At 44.7% G+C, this 16,439-nt stretch overlaps 1 protein-coding gene across 2 annotated transcripts; it reads right to left on the bottom strand.

The window, feature by feature from the left end:
* Positions 1-1,044: 1,044 nt before the first annotated feature.
* On the bottom strand, positions 1,045-16,438 carry PPP1R7 (protein phosphatase 1 regulatory subunit 7). Of its 2 annotated transcripts, XM_027661851.1 has the most exons (11): positions 16,357-16,438; positions 15,593-15,670; positions 15,301-15,423; positions 11,379-11,434; positions 10,363-10,428; positions 9,570-9,700; positions 8,550-8,712; positions 5,317-5,433; positions 3,930-4,034; positions 3,683-3,769; positions 1,045-1,445 (listed from the first exon to the last, which is right to left on the bottom strand). In XM_027661851.1, exons 2-11 carry the CDS (start codon positions 15,633-15,635, stop codon positions 1,269-1,271), a joined length of 1,068 nt encoding a protein of 355 aa, XP_027517652.1. In that variant the 5' UTR covers positions 15,636-15,670; positions 16,357-16,438; the 3' UTR covers positions 1,045-1,268. The 2 variants fall into 2 exon arrangements, with proteins under 2 accessions (XP_027517652.1, XP_027517653.1); XM_027661852.1 differs by lacking the exon at positions 15,593-15,670 and having other exon boundaries at positions 16,357-16,428.
* Between the last annotated feature and the right edge of the window lies 1 nt (position 16,439).

Consider the following 16,439-nt stretch of genomic DNA (forward strand, 5'->3'; position numbering starts at 1 on the left):
GAAGAGTTTCTGCTGGTTTTTGCAACTTTGGGGGAAATCCCAGCTGTTTTGCCTCCCAGGTGCTGGCAGCCCACAGCTCAGGGACAGTGGGTGGGGCTTCAGCAGCAATGGTCACAGAGCAGCTGAGACCCCACTTTTACAGTCCCCAGGTGCTTTTACAGTTCCCAGGTGCTCGTGGCACCTGGGGGGACTCAAAGCAACTCATCCCACCAAACACATCTCAAGTTCAGAGGCGTGGTGGGATGCACATTCCCCAGCCAAGCCCAGTCACCTCCAGCAGCATCACAATCCACAGCAGAGCTGCAGGTGAGCAAATGGAACATAGCCCACGAAGGGAAACTAAAATCTTCCAGCAGGCCACACTGTCCTGCTTAATATTTCTGTTCTCTTGCTGAAGAAGGGGTTCTTCCCACTCTTCCAGAGATTCAAATCCATGTCAGATCAGAATGAATCAAACTACCACTGAGAGCAAATTTTCAGGAAACACTCCTGTTTTTAACTCGTTCCCCTGGGCTGATGACATGACTGTTGGACTAACACAGTGGCAGACAGCAAGGATTCCCCTGGGAGGTTTTCCATTTGCTGGGGGGATGCAGTTCAGTTGCCCAGATCAAGGAGAGGTTTAGTGGAAGCAGGACACTGTCTGTTAACAAAGTCCTACCAAACCCTTACCTTGCTCACCATTAATATATTAATATCAGTTTGTCCCCAACCTTCTCATGAGCTTGCAGCTGTGCTTAAAAAAACAAAATTACTACAAAAAGGCTACTTCCTCTACAGCCCCATGTTCTGCCAGCAGATATTTTGCACTGACTCACACCTGGTAACTAACCTGGGTGGGCATCTCCATCAGATCTTTTTTTACTTTTCTACAGATTATCGTTGAGCCTGGATCTGGATATGGTGTTTGTGAGGACATTCCTAACATGAAGGCATGTCACAGAGTCAACACAGTTGGCAAGCAGCTCCACATGGCTTCACTCTGCTGCAAACACTTTCTGGCAGAACCTCCCCCATGAAAGAAAAAACACAGGCACATTGAAGGCTCTTGTGTTAAGATTTAATAATAATAATAATAATAATAATAATAACAACAACATTTCAAAAACAATGAGTGCATTGTACACTAGATCTGGTTTCAGTGCTTTTAATTGACTATTTGCCCCATGAGTGTCAGTGTACTGAAGACCTGGGGAGTGGTGAGTGGATAAAAAACCCTGCTGGGACATTTCTCAGAGGAGGGCAGGGGAGAGAGGGCAGCAGGAGGCTCAGAATCGAACAAACGTGGCATCGATCTGCCGGACAGTCGGGAGGGCCAGCATGATTTTGCGTCGGTACTGGGGATCCTTCTGCAGAGGGTTTCGCTCCAGGTATACAGTCTCCAAGTTCTTGGCCCCTTTCAGCTCATCCAGGTCACTCCAGCTCTCTACGAGATTGTCGTTCATCTGCAGAGCACACACAGTCACGCTCACCCACCGTATCCCCACGCCAGGCCTGGCCACAGGAACCCAGGGCTGCCCAGGATCGCTGCTCCCAGGGCAGGATCGCTGCTCCCAGGGCAGCATCGCTGCACAGGCTTCACGTGCATCAAAGGAGACCCTGTCTGCAAGATCCTTCTCCCCCTGGAACCTCTGAGATGAGCTTTCCTGTCTCACACTCCAGGCCTCGCCGCTATTCCCTCCTCACCCACAGTGTCCTGCTGGCTGCTCCGCCCTTCAGACAGCGGATCCAGTCCAACCACTACTGGGTTGGAAAGTGCTGGGAAAGGCACTGCAAGGCACTGGGTCAGTCTCTATACAGTCTCCCACCCCATACACTGTGCATTTACGGGCTGGAAATATTTACATCAAGATTTATTTCCGTTGGGACATCTATCTTTACTTTCATAGCTTCCCAGGAAACATTAAAAAAGGTTCCAAACTGACAAGAAAAGCAACATTTTCCTCTCTCCTCTACATCACTTCCCCACCGAAACTGCTTCTGCACTCCGGAGAAAATGCCAGGCTCTCTAATTTGGGTTCTCTGCCTGTCTCATTGCTGGCACAGCAAAGGGATTCCCCCACAAAGGGATGACTGCTTCAGCTGCCCAACAAGGAAGCAAAGCTGCAAGGTAGCCACATGCTGTCCAACCCTGAGACACAAGCACCCTTTGCTTTTGGATACAGAGAAGTCACTACAGCAATGCCACCTTCAAATAAAATATAAAAAAATGTCAGTGGATTGTCTCATTCTGCTACAGCTCATCACAGTGTCACTTCAGCCAAGTCACTCCACCTTGAGGCATCTCAGTCCCTCCACTGGGGATGTGGTACTTGGGAAAGAAGTGTCTAGGACTTTAAATTCTGCTTCCTCAAGGTATTAAAGGACATTTTTATGTGGCTTCAGCTGTGGAGTCAGTGAAAATACAAATTGGAAGATATACCACTTGTTCGCACTGAAGAAAATTTTGCCCTGCTCCTTTTCAAACAAATCTGGTTTTTTAACATAGAAGTGGAACAAATCCAGGAGGGCATTTTCCAGGCTCAGCTAACAGGTCTTGGCCAAGGCATGTTCTGACAAAGGACTCCAAACACACCAGTGTTTTTGCAAAGGAATCCACTGAGGTTCAGATGTGCTCTGTCCTTTCAGTGCAACCAGCAGTGCAATGCTGACACCTCCTATAAGCAGAGCAACAGCAAAGAGGAAGACTGGAGGAAATTGCACAGGATCAGGACAGGCCCCACACCAGCTACACTGAACTGCCTCACTTTTACTGCCCAAAAGATGTCACGTTAAACAGGCTTCTCAGCTTCTGTTACTTAAAGAGTTCCTCATGGATCAGGCACGGACAGGTAACACCACTAGCTGTCTCCTAAGCCACACTGCAAGACTAGGAAAATGACCCAAGGGACCTGGACTACAGGCTCTATCTGGGTTTCATTTGAAGCTGCTTTGCACTCCTTTTCTCTCAGCCTCTACTCAAGAGTTTAAATGACTGAACTCCAAATGACAGACATTACGACGCACAACTCTCATTCTCAGCCTCGAATGCAGAAACTCTACAAGAGCTAAAGCACGTGCCAGCTCATGAACATTTGCTGCTTCTTCCCCGTTTTTTCACATGGGCAGATTTGTACACAGCTCCCAAACATGGTAGGGTGCTAATGCTTCAGGAGAGGGTGTCTCTGAATTTCCTGAGCTGACTTAAGAATGACAAAGGGCTCAGCAATTCCGGGTGTCAGAAAGAAACAGAAGCAAACCTAAGCTGTTATCTACCTCATAGGAATGGAAGCAAACCAGAAGATGGTTTAATTTTCTTCGTATTTATAATGCCCTAAAAATACCAGCTCTGCTCTGAACAGGCACTGTGCTTCCCCATTACTCTGTCACGCTCACTCAGAAAAAGATGAGCTGCAGAAATAGGACACGTGGGACTGTTTCATAACCACCCTGAGCATGAAGGCAGGGCCTATTTCCTAGGCAGACAGAGGCTTCTTACCACTCAGCAAAGATCTGCAAAGTTTTTAAGCTCTTCTCTTTCCTTGTGGAAAACCACCAGACACTTTATCCATGCAGACTGTCAGGATCTTAAAGCTGATCACCAGATCTAGAGGAGTTCACCTCAAGACACACATACCCACATGCTGCCCATCAGAAGGGTTTCACTGCTGTACAGACATTTTAGGGAACGGCCTGTGCTTACCCAGAACTCCTGCAGCTCTGTTAGGTGGCTGATATTCTCAATCTTCTTGATTCTGTTGGATGCAATGTCCAGCATTGTGAGTTTGTTCTAGACAAAGCAAACATGAAAAATATTAGATCAGATTTCTTCTCATCTTCTCTGTCCCACTTTTTTTAGGCCCGGGTTGAACAAAAACTTCCAGAAAAGCCATTAACAGGAGCAGCTTTGGACAACAACTGTGCTGCACAGTCAGCAGGAGCCTGCTTACATTGTTCTCCAGTCCCTCGATGACTTCGATGCCGTTGTGGCTGAGGTACAACTCCCGCAAATTCACCAAGCTCTGCAGCCCCTCAATCTTGGTCAGACGGTTATTCTGGAAGTGTAACAGCTCTTTAGTACCACTCCAAATAAACTCAAACCCCTGTGAGTCACTGGGGAAAACCCATTTCTCCGAAGTACGGCTGGGAAGGGGAAATAGTCTGCTCGGGCCCACACTGACCTCATGAGCTCATCTGTTTGATCTCTGCACCACTGATGCATAAGGAAGCACCATGGGAGTCACAGTCTCCAAGTTTAGAAGAATCAGACTCTGACCTTCCCATCAAAAGCTGCAGCCTGAAAGCTTTCCACTTGGTGTCTTTACAAACAACAGGCCTATGCATGAACAGCCTTCATTTCGTAGGTCTTTTTAAGGGGATGGTCAGGGGAGAGGTTACACCACTTTAATCCCACTGCACTCTGCTGTACCTCCTACAGAACAACGCTGCAACACAGGTGCTACCACACGGAGTCAGGTCTTTCCTGCCAACAACTGTAAGAGATATTAGAATGTGCCAGCATTGTCATACTGATGAGAAGGGGACTCGGTGAAAGAAACTAGCTGAGTGTCTTTTATTCCACCTTTTAGAAAAGGAAGAAGCTTTCCAAAAGCCCATTAAGGATAGATTTCATTTAGCACAGCCTCGTTCAGACTTCTTGGCTCTTCAGGAAGAAGGCAGTGACACTGAGCCACTGCCATTATAAGGACTTCCCTGGGGTAAGGCATTGGATGTTACTGTAACACATTAGGAAACAGTATTTCAGGAACTAAATGCAGGATAACATTCATTCCCTGTTCTTCCTTCCATAAAAATCAAATATTTGTTTTATCATTTTATCGGTGTCTGTCAATCTCAAGTAGCATGAAGAGATGAGAAAAGGTAACACAGAGAATATCACACCTCCTTCCAGTACAGAAATTCAACTCCAACACTGCAGACCTGCTGCTGGGGGGCTTACAAGAAGGCTGGAGAGGGATTTTTCACAAAAGCATGTAGTAATAGGACAAGGGGGAATGGCCTTAAGCTGAAGGAGGGCAGGTTTAATTACATATTAGCAAGAAATCGTTCCCTGTGAGGATGGGGAGGCCCTGGCACAGGTTGCCCAGAGAAGCTGTGGCTGCCCCATCCCTGGAAGTGTCCAAGGCCAGGTTGGATGGGCCTTGGAGCAACCTGGGATGGTGGAAGGTGTCCCTGCCCACAGCAAGAGGTTGTAACTAGATGGTCTTTAAGGTCACTTCCAACCCAAACCATTTTGTGATTCTGTGATTCAGAAGAGCTGATTATAAATCACAAAATGTTTTGAGGCACAAAGGCTGTTCAGAATAGAACCAATACCTGTATGCTGAGCACAGTCAGGTTTGTCAGTGCATCCAGGTTCTGCAGCTTGGTGATTTTATTCTTTCCGAGGAACAGACTGTCAAGATTAGCCAAGGTGTCAATATTTTCAATTGCCTGCAAAATGACCAGAGGAGACTGTGTTACTGCTGTGAGGCAAAACTCCACTTGGTAGATGTGGCTGCCATTTCATAGCCATGTTATAGCCATGGGGTGTATCCAGGGCAGAAGATTTGTGAAGCGAGAAAAACCATGTCACTAGTGAGTGGAAAGAGAATCTGGGAGGGAGAAAACACAGTTTGCAAATTTAGTCCTGCAAATCAGTGACTGCATAACACAGAGGCAAGTTGTTCAGCTTCTCTGCCTTAAGCAAGGTTAACTGTCTCACAGGTGTAAGTGTTAATAGATGTAACTCCTTGGCTATATAGTCATGCTACTGGCAGAACACACCCATACCAGTTAAAGTGATGTACATGTTTTAAAATACACATGCTGCTGGGAGAACATTTACACTGTACCAGTTTAACTCCTGAGCTCAGCCTTCAGTGGGAGAAGATAAGGATCTCTGTGAGGCATCAAGGAGAGTCATATTATTTATTTACAGAGGAAGGGAGAAAGCACAAACAGAAGAGTGAAAACAGGGGGGAAAAATGGGAAAAGGGTGGGATTATAAAAGGCTCCTGCAAACAAAAGGAAAGAAAACAAAACACTTCTTTTTTTTTTTCAGGGGAAAGCCTCTTAATTAAAAAACCAAGATACTGTTAAAAGAGGTAAGAATTTTAAAACCAGACTTCGGCTCAGAGAAGAACAACAATATGGACACAGACACACCCAGAGTGTCTGTGCTCAAGCAGGTTGTGACATCTCAGCTTTCCCACATTCTTCCTGCCTGGCAGAGTTTCAGATTAGCAGTGCTGGTGAGCCAGGCCACTGAGTCCTAGCACCACTTGGATTACTGTGTGTTTGTGCATGGGTGCACATTTACCTGTGTGTGTATAACACAAAGAAGAGGAAGATGGACACAAACACACACACTATGAACTTACAGATACACTCTGGGAAAGGAAAGAAGCTTTTCAGCCTCTATCCCACAACTGCCAAAGGACTGAACATAAGGTGTTAAGCAGCTCAAATCTGGATTCACCCTCCTTCTAGGCTATGGACTTACCCCTGTTTTGACCTTGCAAGAAAAATGATAGATTTGTTGCTCACTGGCAGCCCCCCTAGCCCTGAGGAGGAAACACTGACGACTCAGCATAGGGAGAAGAATGGGACAGATGGACACGAGGGGACAAAACCCTAAGGAATAAGTAAAGAAGTTGCTTGCATTATAGTTGCCTCAGCCCAACTTAAAGAATAAAGCATTAAATGTGTCAGCTCAAGTCTAAAGTTCTTCTCCCCACCATTCATTCAAAAGGAACAGAGCAACAAGTGCTGAGTCACGAGGGACTGCAGGGGAAGCGCACACCAAGAGGTCTGAGCGTCCAGCAGAGTAGGAGAGTGTTACTGCAGCAGCTTTGGTGCACAGGGAAGGAGTCAATCGGGCATCTCAGAGCCAAGAACACCTCCTGAACAGTCCACAGGCTTGTACCCTAAAAAGTTAAGGATATGGCCACCTGTAAAGCATACAGCCAAGCCACCCTAGCAACAGAAAACTAGGACAAGAGTTCTAGGTGCCCTCGAATAACACGAGATTTCTTCATGCCAAGCCTAGGTACAGGTTAGTCACTCCAGTAAAGCAATTAGAAGCACAGAGCACTGTTGTCTGAAGAAGTCAGAATAGAATTAACAGATAAAACACAACACCCCCCCCCAAAAATAAAGTAATTTAAGAAACTTCTGTTACCCAAACAGTGATAATTTCGGGGGGGTTCAGTTGTTCTGTTAGTATGCTCAGGCTCAACACTGAGAATACATACATAAAGTAAATCTAACTTCATTGTTTAAAAGCTATTCCTTGGCTTGATGTTATTGGCAATGCAACACCTAAGTACCAATTCAGAAATGTAGCTGGATTTCTTTTTTTTCCAGAACATAATGATCCTTACAGTACAATTTTACTTAACTCAGCTTTTGAAATGTAAGGATCAGTATGCTTAGCCTGTTCTGTTTCTGAAACAGCAAAGTGCTTTTCTCTATAACTCCTGTTCCCCCAGCCTATGCAACTCTAAGGTTCCTAATCCCTCATCTGATCTGGCAGATTTATTCCTCTAAATAATTTAATTTCCAAAGCAGAAATATCTTTGGCTGGAAAAAAATTCAGTCCAGTTTAGCTTTAGGAGCAAACCAAAATTCTTCCACTTCAAAAAGGCAGCACACATTTCTGTCTTAAAAAGCTGTTTCTAGTAGCTGAAGTTTCCTTCTTTTCTACAAAGTGTGCTTCCACAAGTCCTGAAATAAAGGGGAAAAACAGATCTTTCCCAAATTTGTTCTTTCAGCACAACAAGTAATTTCTCAGAGACTGTAAATGGGGAGCACCAACTTAGACCACATTGACTGAAATGCAGTCGTCTGTTATGAGTATTTTCTAAAGAGTATGTAATCGAAAAAGCTTAAAAAAAACAAGTTTACTTTGCATGTTGCAAGTCTTTTGCGTCATCTGTCCGACCAGTTCTCTTACAAACTGGCCAAATACAGAGAATCATACCTCAGGGACAGGAGAGACTGCTCATAACTGCTTCTCTGTAACTGGCACAGACTTTCAATCATCTAAACCAGAAAAGTCACGAACTGAACAATAAAACCCAAAAGCAATCAGAAGGGCAGCACCAGGTTTTTGAGGCATTTCAGAGCAAAGCCTAAAGATAATCTTTTTCCTGAGCGAGACTGACTGCCATAGCAGGCTGTCAACTACACATACAAATCAAACTCAAATTTGCATTCGATAGGTTTCATGGACACAGCACCAGTCTCTAAAAAGGTAAGAGAAAACAACTGCTAGTTTTGACAGGCTTGGCTCTCTAGCAGGAGGAAACTATCACCTGAAAAAGGAAGCACACGGTGGATAAACATGCTCATTACAGACAGAAATTCATAAGCAGTGATTTAGTAGCCAGGCACTAATGCATAATGAAAGGATCCAGCATGCACAGCAATAGGCACAGTGAATGACTAGAACAATAAAAACCAACGAAACTGCAAGTCAAAGTCAGTGAAGTGCACTTTCAGAAAATGCTAACCCCAAACCAAAGAGCCCAAAACTCTCCATCTAACACCTCATAGAGCAAGCCTACCCGAATTCTATTTGATCCCAACTCTAACATCTGTAGCATCTGCAAGTTGCTCAAATTCTCGATTTTGCTGATTTTGTTGTTGACAAGGAAGAGCTTTTTAAGCTGGGTAAGCCGATCTAGTCCTTCAATTTGTCGCAGGACGTTAAAGGAGATGTCCAGGATCCTGAGGGAAAACAAACCAAAGGTCTCATCAGTCTATCAGGTGTGGATGATTCTGAAAGAGGCACTTGTAACTTGGTGGGGAACCTCACTATCAAGCAGAGATCAAGCCTTTGCTAGGCCTTGAATCTAAAGTCATGAGTAATTTCTTCTTATCAGAAAATACAACAAATATAACTTTCAAAATACTTCTGCAGTGTGTCAGCAAAAAGAAAAAACCATCTGGCACATGCAGAAGACAGCCATTATTTTGGCCAGCCACGGAGCCAATCTGCATCTTCCTTGGGAAAGGTACTTGCCTACAAGATCTGCCTCTGACAGGACCATGTCAAGGCCTCCCACAGGCAGGAAGCAATTGTGACCATTAGAAGTAGGCCAGTCCGTGCCCCAGTGAGAACAGTTTTGTAATCTATCTCCAGGGTGATCCCAGACAAGTGCCAGAAACTGGGAAGGGCCCTTACTCCTTCCCTAACACCCTCCAAAAAAAAAAAAAAAAAAAAAAAAATATCATAACCTTACCTGAAACCTCTTGTCATTTTTGCAGGAATGAAAACCTGTTACACAGAGCTCTCGCTGCCAAGAGCAAGGGGTGCCTGAGCACTCCCACACTTGCATGGAAGCTGCAACCACCTGTCATTCTCACTGCCTTACACAGCACAGGTTTCATTTCCAGCTGCCTGTCCCTGGAGCTTCAGGATAATGAAACTAGTTTACTGCACAGGTTAAATATCAACAGAGAACAGACATCGTCCTTCACAGAGCACCCAAATGAATTCTGAGAAAGGCCTGGGATAAGCACAGCATGAGTAAGGCAGTCACAAACCACCCCCAACCTAATCCTAGTGATTCTGCTGGACTCACTCAAGTTCCACCAGAGTCTCCAAGTTCTCAATCTTCCGGATTTGATTGTCATAGAGATCCAGCTCCCGCAAGGTCTGCAACTGCTCCAGGTTCTCAATGTGCTTAATCAAATTCTGACGGAGACACAGAGTCTAATTGTTGGGGGAAAGTTTAAAAAGAAACAGGAAAATGGATATGAAGGACAGCATGTCATGTCTTTTGGCTTACAGACAATAAGGTATGTGTAGGGGGGGTACCCAGTTAGGTTTTTGCTGGGGATTTGTTTGGATGTTGTTGGTTTGTTGGGTGTGGGTTTTTTGTTTGCTTATTTGTTTGGGCTTGTTTTAAATACAATCCTTTCTTGGTTTACTTCAGCTCTACAGAAGGAAATCTTTTAACTACAATAGTCAGACACTAACAGCAGCTCAGGGAGGCTACGTAATCTCTGTCTTAGGAAATACTCAAGAGCTTGGAGAAGGCCCCTAAGCAACATGTTCTAACTGGGCCTGCTTTGAGCAGGGCTTTACCTCCAGAGGTACTTTCCCATCCATGTTATTCTATGTTCAGCCTGCCATACAAGTCCAGGATGTATCTCTTAGGATGTGCCCTGATGCATTTTCTCTCATCCACTTCCAAAATCAACTTACAAAATCTAAGGATTTTTATTACTACTTGACAAATGGGCAAACACTACCTCCTTCAGCTAAAGTGAACTCATTAAGATCTCAGCCAAAAAGAGACTCTGTCCTCTTACAGGTCAGATCTACAAAATGCCCAGTTCCAAGAGGCATTTTCTATTCCCTAGGACTGTTACCTTCACTTTCTTGAGCACCTCAAATCCTTCAATCTTCCCAATTCGGAAATGATTCAAGTCAACATCCTGAAAGAGAAATGGAGGGATTTGGCAGTTATTCCAAAACAAACCTGGTCTTCCAAGACCCAACATGGCCCTTTGAACTAAGGAAAATTACAGCCTTACGAAATGTGCAGCTCATTAAAACTTCCCTTCAGACTGCTTTTTCAGACTGGGTTTGGCACATGATTTTACCACCACTGGGGAAGCACTGTCCTAAGCCTGTCAGCTGCAAAAAGGCAACAGCCCTTTCCTGAGTCTGAGCACTGTTCTGCCAAAACTAGAAACCTTCAGAATTTACCGAGACAGATAAATTCTGCTGTCTACCATGAATAAAGTTTTCCATAAAGGTCTCTCACCTGCTTTTCTAGGGCTTAACTGGAACACTTTGCCATTTCCAGTTCCAGGCCTCAGATGAGCAGGAATCACTGACAGTTTGAATAACTGGTGGTTCTGTGAACACCAGCTCTGCACTGGCAATCAGCTGATGCCCTTCACATCTGTGCTGATCAGCACCAGATGCTCCAGTTTTGCATGTCAAAGGGAAAACAGAGTACTTCCCCACCCAAGTTCAAAAACTCTCCAGCTAACAGGCTCACCATGCTGCTGATGCCAAGGCATTAGGCTGGATAAGTCTCTGTGCCTATGCCAAATCACAGGACTCACAGCAGCAAACAGTTCATGAAGATATTCTCACAGAAGCTCGTAGCCCATCAACACCTTCTGCAGCACAGCCCCACTTTCAGTGCCTCTGTGCTTAATTCAAAATTCTGAAGTCCTAAGAAAATGTTTCAGCTACTGATCAAGAATAGAACACCTCTACTTCTAGTCTAAAGGCTCTGAATCAATTCTGTGGAGGATCATGGTAGCCATCACCTTCAGAAGAATTAGATCTTTTAACCAGGTTTCAATACTTGCCTTTGCCTACATTTGCTTCCTGCCGTATAAAGCCCATAAGGACAAAAATCTGCCTTTACCTCAGCTTCTGGGTCCAGGCTAATAGTCTCCATGTCCACTGGTGTCTCTGCTTCTCCTACACAAGAAGCAAATACATAATGAACCTCTGTACCTGACAGCTAAAGGCACGAAAACAATGGCAAACACCCAGAGAGACCAAATGCTTCTCAGGAGAAGAAACACATGAGATGCACAGTTCAGACATTCTTCATTAAAACCACACTTCACCTACTTGGTTTTCAATGTGACAGCTAGGCATGGACAAAAAGCTTTCTTAACAACAGAATTTCATGCCCAGATGCAAAAGACACAAAGATCAGCACCTTTCCCAGCCTGCCTGTGTGGCTGCTGAATACTGCTGGCTCAAGACTGAGCTAGGCAGGATGCCTTTTCTTTACACCTGGGGCCATCATGCCTCTGAAGATACAGCATCCAAAGTGTCTGTGCTCCTCTGACAACACAATAAAACACTGCCAAAAAGGAATCTAAACCATCTAGTGAGAGCACCAGGAATGACCAAGCACCTCAACAATCCCACCCCTCAGCTTTTTTTTACTAGCACTGCCAGTTTATGTCACTGTTGTGCACATTTTTGGATGGATCTCCCTTCCTTTGTTTGGCTGAACTCACTGCTATGCCAGACAACATTGTTTATCACACTGAATGCATTTTCTTGGGAAATGCCTTTATAGCTCTGGAAGGCAGCCCAGTATTTGCTGTGCTTCTACAACAGCACAAGAGGGAGGGAAGTTTACTGGAGAATTTCATGCTGAATAATTCATGCAGATTTCCATTTATTGAAGAAGGTGTGCCAGTTGCATCAATTTCCAAAAAAACCCCAAGGCCTGATTCAGCTTTGCAAAACTGACATACAGCATGGAAGCTTTTTTACTTCATGTGCATAAGTACTCCCAAAAAAACAAGCACCTGTAATTACAGTCACATGCCAAAGGCTTTGTACTGACTCTTGCATTACTGTATGCAAGCTCTTGCCATTAACCCAGTAGTAGTGACTATTTTCACAGCCCAGCATGATTACAACATCCTTGTAAATGCCAAGTGTTCCTGTATTTAACAAGTGTTTCTCCTACTGGTGCTTGGTCTTCTAAGTAGTAGTGTAAGGACAAACAGTGCAAGTATCACAATTTTTAATACTGTCATCAAACTACAAGGGTTTGACAGTCCACAGATCATCATTGACCTTCCTGTGTTTGGGCTGCTGCTCTTGCCTGGGCATTCAAACAGGAGAGACACTCACTGAACTGACTGACAGAAGTTAAGATTGAAAATCAATCTTCATCTTTTAAATTTTTTTTCTTTTTTTTTTTTTTTTACAGTCTAAATTAGCAGGAAACATAGATTTTATTTTGGGGATCCAAAATGAGCTGGGAGTCTTGGGGACATTGAACACAGGACAGAAATGCCACCAGAACTGATGCAGGTATGTCTGCCTGTCAGCAATTTACATTTCCTTATTTTCATTCCAGATCAAAGCTATACACTTCATCAAGGGAATGGGACACCCTACCCTCCTGCTACCAAGGCTGCACCTCTTAAGACTTTGTTTGGCTGGCAGGCTTGAATATTTTCATTTATACACATTTGATTTAGGCAACGTGTTCAATACTCTGTTCTGGGATCTGTCAAAGGGCAGCTCCTCCTATTTTTTGCCATATGGCTTTGAGAGACCAGTCGTGGTAGAGCCAGCATGGGAAAAAACAGCACTCAAATGCAAGCATGCAAAACCAAATCACACAGGATACATACCAAACTCACTAAAATAAAGACAATTTAAAACTGAACATGCAGGCACTGTGGTTATGTAATAGAGCCAACCCTCATGAAGTTTGTGCACTGTGTATAAAGCACTCCATATGGCAGCCTGAGTGAGATGTGTATCTGATATCAGCTGCCAGTATTGGTATGAAAATGTTAAAAGTACAGGAAGAGGAAGAGGAGAGGAAGAGGAGAATTATAGCAAATTTACAGTCATTTACATGTCACTTTATTTATGAACTGACTGGATATAAAACACTCTAAACTGACATAAACAGCCAGGACTGCAATTTCCCTTGCAAACTGCTTTATCCCACACTTCCCAACACAGCACGTTTCTCAAGAGGGGGAAAAAAACCCCATTGCTCTGGCAGCGTGAAGTTCCATAAGTGAATTTTTGTGTAACCTATGCCTGCAAGACACGTGGCTTTGCAGAGCTAGGAAAAAAAAATCCACCACTCAGGAACCCCAAATTCCACAGCAGGAACAGTCATTACTGAGTTACATAAGTTCACAGTAGCACAGGCGTTTAAAAGCAACAAAAAGCCCAACTACACTTTTTAACTGCAACGCACGAAGAATATTATAAATAGCTCAGTTATAAGCTTTCTAACCAGAGGCTCTATTCCTCAGAGAATTAGTCAAATGATGAGTTTGAAATTTCAGCTGCTCAAGCTCTTTCTACTTATGATCTTCTGCGAAAAAATGTGGAATACTCTTTTAATTTTCCTTGCAGCTGAGAAACTCAAAGCTGGCTGTGAAAGCCATCTCAAATGTTCAAAAATTATTCCTTTGTTCGGTTTCTGCCCTAGCAGAAGTTTTTTAAATGCTAACAGTTTGGAAGAAGTGACAATACAGTCATTATATTAAATAGTACACAAATGTAATTCAGCAACTAAATCTGGAGGTGTTTTTCTTGCTTTCACTGGAATAAAAGTACGTCACTTCTGCATTTGCTTTAAGAGAATTTCCAGGGGAACAATGTGCACAATATAACCCTAAACACACAGCTAAGTCACACCAGGCTGAGTAAACACTCATAGTTCCAGGCATGCAAGCTCTGTCTTATCTGCATTTTTGTATCAATCATACAGTGCTTGGGATGTACAGTTTGCAAAGTGTCCTCTTTCACAGGCGTCACCACAACATTTTCTAATTAATATACAGGGGTTTTAAACTATCAGCAATGAATCAGACCTATGTAGAGTGCATTCAGTTAGGATATGAGATTTAAATAACAATTTACTAGTTTGAAAAATACTCTGGCAAATCCCAATGGGCAAGGTTAAGAGGAGAAGGGATCTGCAGTAGATGTATAGTCAAAAAGAATTAAAATTTGTTGCATTATTTCCCTTCTAGTACCACACCAACAATAATTACATGGACACCTCTATCAAAAGGATGCTGTTACACTTCAGACTGTCAGCTAGCACCAAAAGCCCGGGTCATATCACCACACAGGGGCTGCAGAAATGGGTCTGCTCTGACAAATTCCATGCAAGCCACCGGAAACCCACCCACCAAACATGCACAGGCTTTAAAAAAAGTCTGTCAAGATTTCTACCCTGTCTTCTAATACAAACAGTAAGATAAGCAGCAAAAGTTTGAATCTGAGAGGATTCAAAGATATAATTTTGGTATGTCTTAGAATTTTAAAATTAAATTTAAATTTAAATTAAAAAAAAATAATACGGACAGCTCCCTTCAATCCACCTAAAAATAGTCTCCATTGCCTTCCAAAGGAATCTGGCAACTCTTTAGGCAAAAGACTACATAAACTAAAGCAGAATTATGAAAAGCTGCTTGGGGTTATTTCCAATGAACATTTCCAGCACCTTTCCACATTCATTTTCTGCATTTCCACCCCAAAAAAAGTACGAATAAAGTTGTTTTGCGTTTTGATATTAAACGTTTCGAAGTGAAACGCGGATGGATAAACAAATATGAAAATTTAAAAAAAAATAAATAAATAAAAAATCGAGGGTGCTTCCATAAGAAGCAGGCAGCTTTATTCTAGCTACGATAGCACTACCATTTATTCAGATTTAAAGACTGCCCTGGGGCAGATTGGCGCCGATAACCAGCACTGCCACAGCCAGGAGGAGCTCGGGGGGGGGGGCTGGTGCAGGCTGCTGCCCCCAGGGGACGCTCGGGCTGACACGGTACCTGCAGAGTTCTCGCCGTTCTGCTCATCCCTCAGGCTCTGCTGGCTCAGGTCCGTCACCAGGCGAACCGCCTGCTTCCTCCCTTCCTCGTCCCCAGACTCCTCGGACTCGATCCGCTTGTCAACTGCACGGAGACACAGAGCGGCACAATTAGGATGCTTCCAGCAGCGGGGCACAGGGGAGGAGCAGCGGGCAGAAATAACAACCAGGGGTCACAGATACCACTAATGCAGTTAGTAGAAATCCTAAGTTAACTAAATGAAAGGTTTAGTCTTAAATAAAAGGCCTCTTACCCCTTGTTTCTACTTTGATTTTGGATGCACTTTTTCCTCCCATCACATCTTCCTAAAACCAACAGTCTGGGAAGAAGACTGGAGGAAAAAGGAAATTTCTTAGATCAATGAAGTGCAATTCCAAAGACTACGGAGATGGAATTAGAACTATTACATTTTAAAAGCTTTTAGAAAAAAAAAAAATCAGTATCATGTACAATAGTACCAATGACACGAAGAAGTGAAGGCATCAATAAAAAAAATATCCCTGCAGGTAAAGACAACAGTCTCCCCACAACAATCTGACAGATCCCTTCATATTTACAGAGTCACAGCTCCGTGGCCACGCTGGGCCTGGGACTTGAAGCTCCTCGCTCCTCCTCGCCCCTCCCTCAATATTTGCTCTCCTTTCACCGGGGGACTAAGGAAAACCAGCGACAGTCAAAAGGTTTCTTTCTTATTATCTTTACTTTTTTACTCCACGGTCATCTCCACAACCCTTCTCCTTCCCCCTGTGGCGCCCGGAACCCCACGGCCGGGAGCAGCACCACGCCATGCCCCGGTAACACACACCGGCCCCCCGTGCCCGGCGGCCCGCCAGGGCCCGGCCCCGCGGGCAGCAGCTCCCGGGATGAGCACCCGGGGGCTGCCCGGGCGCGGGGGGGGCACAAGTCCCCCGGCGCGCAGCTGGCAGCCCTCCCGCCGGGCGGCGGTGCCTGAGCAGCCAGCCGCGCCGCGCCGCCCCGACTCCCGCGGCAGCCGCGGCAGCCCCGGCGGGCTCTCACCCTCCATCATCTCCTGCGGCCCCGCTCCGCTCTCCGCCGCCATATCGCTCCTCCTCCCGCCGCCGCTTCCGGAAACCGCCCCC

This window comes from Corapipo altera, unplaced genomic scaffold, assembly GCF_003945725.1.
Source record: "Corapipo altera isolate COAL_440 unplaced genomic scaffold, ASM394572v1 175, whole genome shotgun sequence".
In the NCBI taxonomy this organism is placed as follows: Eukaryota; Metazoa; Chordata; class Aves; order Passeriformes; family Pipridae; genus Corapipo; species Corapipo altera.

What these genes read in the sequence shown, in the direction of transcription:
- PPP1R7 (XM_027661851.1), bottom strand. Translation starts at nt 15,635, where the DNA reads ATGGGAGGAAAAAGTGCATCCAAAATCAAAGTAGAAACAAGGG. An exon ending in GCCTGGACCCAGAAGCTGAG is followed by an intron (nt 10,429 to 11,378) that starts GTAAAGGCAGAT and finishes TTTCTCTTTCAG; the next exon opens with GATGTTGACTTGAATCATTT. An exon ending in GAGACTCTGGTGGAACTTGA is followed by an intron (nt 8,713 to 9,569) that starts GTGAGTCCAGCA and finishes GTTTTCCCTCAG; the next exon opens with GATCCTGGACATCTCCTTTA.